This window comes from Trematomus bernacchii, unplaced genomic scaffold (genome assembly GCF_902827165.1).
Source record: "Trematomus bernacchii unplaced genomic scaffold, fTreBer1.1, whole genome shotgun sequence".
NCBI lineage: Eukaryota > Metazoa > Chordata > Actinopteri > Perciformes > Nototheniidae > Trematomus > Trematomus bernacchii.
The window spans coordinates 3084794-3093087 of record NW_022987547.1 but is presented as its reverse complement, the minus strand read 5'-3'; the positions used below and the strand labels follow the sequence as shown (position 1 = coordinate 3093087).

The 8294-nt window shown below is 37.5% G+C and overlaps 1 protein-coding gene across 5 annotated transcripts; it reads left to right on the top strand.

Moving 5' to 3' along the window:
- The first annotated feature begins 445 nt into the window (after positions 1-445).
- Positions 446-7624, top strand: nt5c2l1 (5'-nucleotidase, cytosolic II, like 1). Of its 5 annotated transcripts, none has more exons than XR_004555263.1 (18): positions 446-793; positions 1942-2015; positions 2147-2264; positions 2886-2981; positions 3128-3219; positions 3371-3428; positions 3540-3633; positions 3722-3775; positions 3855-3938; positions 4024-4059; positions 4144-4251; positions 4343-4409; positions 4944-5114; positions 5193-5244; positions 5494-5554; positions 6061-6268; positions 7067-7161; positions 7251-7624. XR_004555263.1 is itself a non-coding variant. In XM_034122650.1 (18 exons), the coding sequence occupies exons 1-17, from the start codon at positions 732-734 to the stop codon at positions 7157-7159; spliced, it is 1482 nt and encodes a 493-aa protein (XP_033978541.1). In that variant the 5' UTR covers positions 446-731; the 3' UTR covers positions 7160-7161; positions 7251-7624. The 5 variants fall into 5 exon arrangements, 4 of the variants coding, with proteins under 4 accessions (XP_033978541.1, XP_033978540.1, XP_033978542.1 ...); XM_034122650.1 differs by having other exon boundaries at positions 1957-2015; positions 6092-6268; XM_034122649.1 differs by having other exon boundaries at positions 6092-6268.
- Positions 7625-8294: the final 670 nt, after the last annotated feature.

Sequence of the window (8294 nt, the reverse complement as noted above, 5' to 3'; positions counted from 1 at the left end):
AAGTTGTTATCACTATCGAACAAGAATAACTTTTGTGGCCTTTAAATTATAACATGAGCAATAAAACAAATAAATAGTTCTCAATCTTTCCTGACTAACATTGATTATTTTCTGTCCATGGAGATGATGAAACCTTTATATTACTGTTCACACTGATCTTTGATTTGTGGTCTGCTCCACATATGATGGCCATGATGTTTTCAATGGGACATAAATGAAGTTTCGATACTTTAAGTATATGTTGCTGATTATACATCTGTGCAGTGCAGCTTTCAAACAAACTCATAACAAATGCATGCTCCAAACATCTGAACTGTTGTTTTAATGAACACCGCGGGGTCACAGCGGGTCTGACTCATCGGGAACTCCTCGGTATTACGCAGGCTGCAGCCCCGGCACACGTGTGCGCCTCTGATAACACAATCTGCATGGTAAAAGCGAAATGTCTTGCAAGACGAGTGCGTGACAAATTCAACAGACAGAAGCCGGATGAGCGCGTAAGGCAGTCTTTTACCTCGCCATCAAGCCAAAAAGTTACAGGCAGCAGTGCCAACCTGCGTAAGCTACGGAAAAGAGAAAAACACGTATGTACACGCCTACAAAATCTGAGTAAATTTGACCATTTCAATGCTGTTCTGATGACTGGCCGCAAAAAGTGCTGAGTGGCAGACCGCAGTTGCATGTGAACACACCGAACATCAGCAGGCTTCGTCTAAAGTTGACAGGACGCCATGGACAAACTACCCAGCATCCCCTCTGAGGAGCCCAGGCTGAAGAGAGACTTTGACCAGATGTGAGTCCATTTGATTTAGATCAATATAATGCCTTACACGGGTATACTGTACCTCTAAGCCCCAATGCTTTTAATATCAATTTAGTTATTAACAAAGTGGAAAGGAAACGTTTTTTGTAATCTGTGACTGATTGCTCAGGTCTGGAAAGCTTAATTAAGAAGTAACCAGCCTATTATTAGGCCTATCAGTGATTGTGACGTTATGTTAAATGTTTTTTTTGTATGTATAGTGTCCATATTGATGTTACAAATGGAGCTATGCAAGTCAAATATCCAGACTTGAACTGACATTAAAGTATTATCGTATCGTATTAATAATCACCCTTGTATTTTCACAAACCACTTTCCTCTGAGGCTTTGCCCCCCATCACTTTTATATGATTTAATCAGCAGGTACAGTAGCTACCGCTGTCCAGTAGGCACTTTTGAGTCAGAAACACTTGCTCCACACCAGCCGTTATGTGCAGGATTGAACGCAGGAGTAGTATCCTCATAGCTCAGCAACAACACACTTACAAAACAAGAGCTTCCAGGTAAATTATTTACAGCAACCCTATATGTATGAACTGTCAGGGAGGGTTGAGACTGAAGGTGCTGCAGATAGCCTCTGTGACTGTCAGGGTGTCGCTGATAAAAGACAAGCATCTGGGAACGGGTGACACAGGAAACCATGTACAGTTACACAACAGTCTGTAAAAAGTTATTCCTGGATGCTTTTATTTGTAATTTGCAGTCATTTAAAACAACGGTGTAGATAGTTGAGGGTAATGATAACATCTTCACTCACCACCCAGCTCTGTAGAAGCAGGAAAAAGAGGCCAGGACCTTAAACTACAAGATAAACAAGGTAGACAAGTCCTGAAATTCAAGTTCCTGTGATGGAAAAAAATACCAATTGAGAAACCATGCAGTAAACCTGATAATGTCGCAGAAACCAACTTTAAATCAACAACCAAAAGGTCTTCTCACCTTTGATGACCTTTCCCCCTTAGGCCCACATGTACATAACCTCTGGAGGAACTTATGCAGACCTCATCTGTAGATCCCCAACAGATATGGATGTGAAATACTCCTCTTATGTTTTTTGCTCCGACATGTTTTCCTGATCATGTGTCTGCAGAATTCAGCTGTGTTGTGTTTGATCTCAGGGTGTTCGTCAACAGAAACCTGATGCTGGAAAACATCCGATGCTATGGATTTGACATGGACTACACGATGGCCAGTACGTAACAGTAACACCTTTGTGTGTGTGTGTGTGTGTGTGTGTGTGTAAAATGTTGTGTCACCATGAGGATGTTATGACTCTGTACTCTGTCATATTGAGTATATATAACATATTGTGTTTGTTTGCAGTGTATAAGTCTCCTGACTATGAGAGTTTGGGCTTTGAGCTCTTAAGAGACAGAATGGTGTCTGTCGGATACCCTCATGAGCTTCTGCGCTACACATACGACCCCAGCTTCCCCATTCGGTTAGTTTTACATCAATTCATGCAACAATAAATATATCATTTTATCTGACATTGTATGGAAGCAGATGAAATTGCAAAGGAAAAAGAAAAAGTGATTTTTATATTTATTTTGCCTCTGGAACAGGATTGACTTGGTTTAAACAACAAACTAGGAATGTGTCCAATTGACAATTATTAATCAAAGGAATTTCTTTAAATCATTTTTACAAATTATACTGTCAGAATCTTGTAAATATACCTTGTGTGTATATATTATTTGAGTCCATAATTACAATGTGTGTAGGTCATTCACATTACAATGGCATTACTGCATTAAAAATAATAATTTGTTCAAAATAAGCAAAAACTCAAAGATGAAACGTTAAGTCAGTTAATTGATAAGTCTATTATCATAAAAATAATCGGCAAATATTATGATTATTGATTAATAATTGAGGAACTATCAAGCAAAAAGGACGACCATTTCCAACATAACATCGTCTTGGGCTTGAGGAAACTGGATGTGCATTTTTTCAATTTTTAACATTTCAAATATCAAATTACATATTTGGCAGATAAGTTGTTAATGTCACGTCTTGATACCTTTGTTCACACATCCGTTTATTTTTTCCCAACCCTCAGCGGTTTAGTGATCGACTCCAAATACGGGAACCTCCTGAAGGTGGACTCCAACGGGAATATTTTAGTCTGCAGTCATGGCTTCACCTTCCTCAATGCGTAAAGATCAAATCTTATCAGAATTACAGAAATGTTAAATTGATGTTTTATTAGTGAAATCTGACCTGTAAACCCAGGCTCAGGTGAGGTCAGACACGAGACAGTGCATGTGTAACATTGACCTTTCTTATGTTTGTGATCCATAGAGAAGACATTCAAAAATACTACCCCAACAAGTTCATCCAAAGAGACGACACCGACCGTTTCTACATCCTCAACACTCTGTTCAACCTCTCAGGTACTAAATGCACAAAGGTTGAAATATGGGATTTTTGCTTAATCGAAACCCTTAAATTATAATTTGTTTGCATTTAAACTAAATTACTAAACAGAAGTATGTTTATACATGATATCAGTGTTCACTAACTGACCCTCCATGCACTCTGCAGAGACGTACCTCTACACCTGCCTTGTGGACTTCTTCACCAGATGCTCCAGATACACAAAGTAAGTGGTGTTACCTTCATATGTTTGATAATTCCTCCTGTTTCTTCCTCTGATTAAATTAAGAAGTGAATCCTTTGTCAAACTCTTTCTCTGCTGTTTCAATTATTTCAGCCTTGAGAAAGGTTTCCAGCACGGCGACTTGTTTATGTCCTACAGAAGCATGTTCCAGGATCTTCGAGACGCGATGGACTTCATTCACGATACGGTGAATTTAATTAACATATCTCTTATAGAATATGTAGAATTGTGTGCCAGTTTCTCTAAATGTTTTGCTGTGTCCGTTTGCTGTACAGGGAGCCCTGAAGGGACGCACTGTCAAGAATCTGGAGAAATATGTTATCAAAGATGTGGGTAAACTAAACGAATATGCACCGATTTATTCAAATTAAAGGTTGAAATGTATAATAAATTATTGTTTCCTTACAGCCAAATCTCCCTGTACTCTTAACCCGACTCAAAGTGACGGCCAAGGTCTTCCTCGCCACCAACAGTGACTACAGCTACACTAAGGTGAGCCTTTAGATACACTAAACGTTCAATTACATGAAATAAGAGTGAAGACATTAAAACTGCTTTTTTCTCCTTCTTTATCAAGGCTATTATGAAATACCTGCTTGACAGTAATGTTAAGGTAATACGGTTCAACTTTTTCTTTTTGAATATTCAGAAGATATTAAGTGGATTATGTAGATTTAACATGACGCTTCATTTTTAGTCTGGAAATCAAAAGGAGTCATGGCGCTCGTACTTCGACCTCATCGTGGTGGACACTAAAAAGCCTCTGTACTTTGGAGAGGGGACAGTGCTGAGACAAGTGGACACGGTATAAAAAAAACATCTTTCATATTAAAGATTTACATGGTAATGTCAATTAACTGAGCAGGTTTTAGTAATATGTTGTATTTAATGCCTAGAACACAGGAAAGCTTTGCATCGGGACGTACACCGGAGACCTCCAACATGGAACAGTGTACTCCGGAGGTGACGTTCATTTACTTGTTTTTATGTATTCATTATTGTGTTTTTTGTTTTTTTAAACTCTTACATGCAATATACTGAAGTAAGAAATAACACTGGATTTTTACAGAATTTATTTATTTTGAAAGTCCTATTCATCTATGTTGTTGGAATTTTAATCTTTTATTTATTGTTACCCAGAGTTATATTTTTCAAGTCAATTTAATGTACTTTTATTTGCTTAATTTATTGGTGGTGTTAAGCTTTGTAAAATAGTTTAAACAATGCTTTAAACGTTATCTCCTCACTCCTTATTCATAATGCATATCCTTTATTAGCTTCTTTAGCTGGTTGAGATTTCTATTTTCTATCTGCATATGTGAACCCAAAAAGTTCACATTTTGAAATGACCTTCTAGAAATGTCAAAGAGTAGAAGTCAAAAAGATGAAGAAGGTAATTAAATATGTAAATGCTATGAATTCAGTGGTTCAATTTTTGCTGTTCATTAGGAATAGTGTTTATTAATAATTATTAAGCCCTTTCTTTACTGTTTGCAGGCTCTTCAGACCTCATCAACGACCTGCTGGAGGTCAAAGGTAAAGACATCCTTTACGTTGGCGACCACATCTTTGGCGACATCCTGAAATCTAAGAAGCGTCAGGGCTGGAAGACGTTCCTGGTCGTACCGGAGCTCAACAACGAGCCGCAAATCTGGGACAAGAAGCAGAGTGAGAACAAATAGAAAAATTGTGGTTGGATTGAGGTTGTTTCCAAGCACTGATGATTATTTATTTTTATTTATGCAGGTATGTTTGAAGAGCTGAAACGTCTCGACTTCTTCTTAGCTGAGCTCTACAAGTGAGTTTATGTCCATCTGTTTTTAAAACATAGAGAACAGACAAGTCATAATGTGTTTAAAGGAAAACAAGTGTTATACTAGACTTCATGACTTTGTTGAGTTGTATTGTTTTAAGCTGCAACACATGACATCACTTACTACATTTTGGAAACATTGTTGCCATGACATCAGGATGTTATTGTTCATAGACATGGACCGATGTAACAAAAATGGTAAACTCTTTTTTTCCCTGTGTTGGTCGTCTGCAGGCATCTGGACAGCGGCAGTCAGGAGTGTCCTGACATCATTGCCATTCAGACCAGAATGAAAGTGAGCTCTCCGTATTAAAACACATCTATATTTTGTAATTCTTCAAGTTTTTTCTGGTAGTTATAGATAGATGAAGGACATGAATGCACCATGTTGTTAATTAAGTTGCTCCTACATTGAAGGGTTTAAATAAAACAGCAACACTGGCTTTAGAAATACGTAAGCACATTTAGGCTCTATTTGGATGACGGATATACAGATTTTGTCTTAATAAAAGCCCAAATCTATGGGTTGAAGACTTCTATAATCATAAACAACATATGAAATAAATGGACATGTGTTGGTATTTGTACACTGCAACAGAATAATCATACCCATAATCATACTATTCTTAGCCTTAGTTTTGTAGTGTCAAAAGCCAAGTAATCATGCATCTTTGGCGCACGTTTAAGACCAGACAAATCTTCTAAAAACGTTGAGGATGATCGTATGCAACAGAATCCAAAACCCTGATGACTGGTATAATAGCCATGTGTGTTTCAGATTTATTATTACCCTCTGTCCAGGTGTTTGTGCTGATGTTGCTGGTGTTCTCAGGTGCTGACTCACAGGATGGACATGTCCTACGGTCAGATGGGCAGCCTCCTGCGCAGCGGCTCCAGACAGACGCTGTTTGCCAGCCAGCTGCTGCGTTACGCAGATCTTTACTCTGCCACCTGCCTCAACCTGCTGCACTACCCCTTCAACTACCACTTCATGGCCTCCCCAGTCCTGGTCAGTCCTCACACACACCTATACCTGCACAGAAAACTAGGAATACTATTAATAATACACTTTTTTCATATAGCACTTTTCATGCAAGAGATGAAGCGCATTAAATAAGTGCATTATCATTTCTTTATGAAAATGCAACCCATTTACACAAGGGAAAATAGGCAGACAGTACATGCTAATATATCAAAGTAAAACCCATTAAGAATGAATAAAATGAGAGAATACGTAAATAATATATTAAGAAAAGGTAAGACATTAATTTTGAGCCAAATTAAAAAGAAATATGTATTCAGCTGTTCTTTAAAATATTCACAAAGCCCACATCTCCAATAGCTCTTAGTAGGGTATTACATAATTGTGAAGCACAGTTATAAAAGTACTGCTGCCTATTTTCTTGCATTTGAATTGTGTGTGTTTAGAAACCTAGCAGTGGCAGAAGGATTATAAAATGACAGTCTGCAATGTAGGCCAGTGTAAACCATTAATGACTTTCAAAACAAGTACAAGAACCTTAAAATGTATCAACAAAAACATGTGGAAGCAATGACGTGGAGCTCAAACTACACTACTGGTCTTTTCTTAAAATGGAACAGACCATTAAAAAGGACACTGTAATAATGTACTGTATTTGAAATAAAAGCATGAAAAAGTTTTCTTGAATCGTTTTTAGGATGGCTGTACTATTTTGGCAAAGCTTCTTAGCGATAAAAAGCGTGTTTGATCCCCTTCTTTGTCTGTTGTAAAATTCGTTTTTCTAAATAGTTTTTCCTCTTTTACATCTCTCTCTTACTCTCTCAGATGCCCCATGAATCAGTGTTGCAACAATCGACTGATTTTGCTTCAACGGAGCTCACCGTCACCAACAACATTGTCAAGATGACCAGAAACTAAGGGTATTATTATTAAATATGATGCATTATGATGTACTTGATTTTCACAGAATTCTGCTAATATTGTATTAAAATGTCTCTCTCTCTCGCAGTGCTAAGGACAGCTGTGATGTTTCAGAAGAAGAGATACAGAGGACATTGTGTCTCTGCATGTCATGGACACAGAGTGACTGTTTGCACCTGAGCTTGTATAAAGAGTTTGATGCAGCCTTGAAGTGACTCAAAGAAAACGAACTTATTGCCCCCCCTAGTGGATATGAAGTGCTATGCTATGCAACAAGCTCTTAGCAGACTCAGGGTTCTGTGTGTTTGTTTGTATATATATATGTAGAGTTTTACTATTATTACATGTAGTGCTGCATCTGCACTTTTTATTTGTGTCATTATTTGTAATAAGTATCTTTATTTATGTTTTGTTTGTGCACCTTCGGCTGAGCCATTTCAATAAATCGTTTATATCATTTGTTTTCATCGGTTTTATTTAAGATTTTTTTTTAAAAATTATTAGAAGACATGCAGACAGACAATTCTCATAGAGACTATTTGTTTGTTAGGAAGTAGTTCCAATGAAAATTGCTCCCAAAGAAGTAAACTCAGAGTAACCAGATGTCTGCAAATAAACATTGCTGTTGAGTTTTTCCTTTTGAAAGAGCCTGTGGGCACCAAATAAAGTTAATCTTGCGATATAATTGGCATTAGTCTGAGGAACACAAAAATAAAACCTGGGCAAATGGAACCAGAACTAAAGGAACTAGAAGCAAGTTAGTTAAAGTTTGATTTAATTATTTGGGTAAGCTGACCCTTTAAAGCTATCCTTCTGTATTGCATCTGTTGTCCATGTGATGGCAGTGAATCACCAACAGACTCGGGTCCTGTGTGTGTGTGTGTGTGTGTGTGTGTGTGTGAGAGCCAACTGGATGAACAACTGAATATTGCAAGCTAAATATTTGATTTGACAAAAACAATTATCCATCTTTTTCTTCTCAATGACATGAATCATTGTTTTACCAATTAAATACAGTCAGAAAACATCCGAAAAACTCATCTGTAAATACAACAGTTCATCTCCTTGAAGGGGAAACTGATGCAGGTTCATGTATATATCCCATCTTAATGAAAACGAATCTTATGTTGCT

Excerpts from the sequence above, each read along its gene's own strand:
- nt5c2l1 (XM_034122649.1), top strand. The coding sequence starts at position 732 with ATGGACAAACTACCCAGCATCCCCTCTGAGGAGCCCAGGCTGAAGAGA. Across the intron at positions 3,634-3,721 it reads TGGACTTCATTCACGATACG|GGAGCCCTGAAGGGACGCAC; the intron begins GTGAATTTAATT and ends TTTGCTGTACAG. Across the intron at positions 4,252-4,342 it reads TGCTGAGACAAGTGGACACG|AACACAGGAAAGCTTTGCAT; the intron begins GTATAAAAAAAA and ends TTTAATGCCTAG.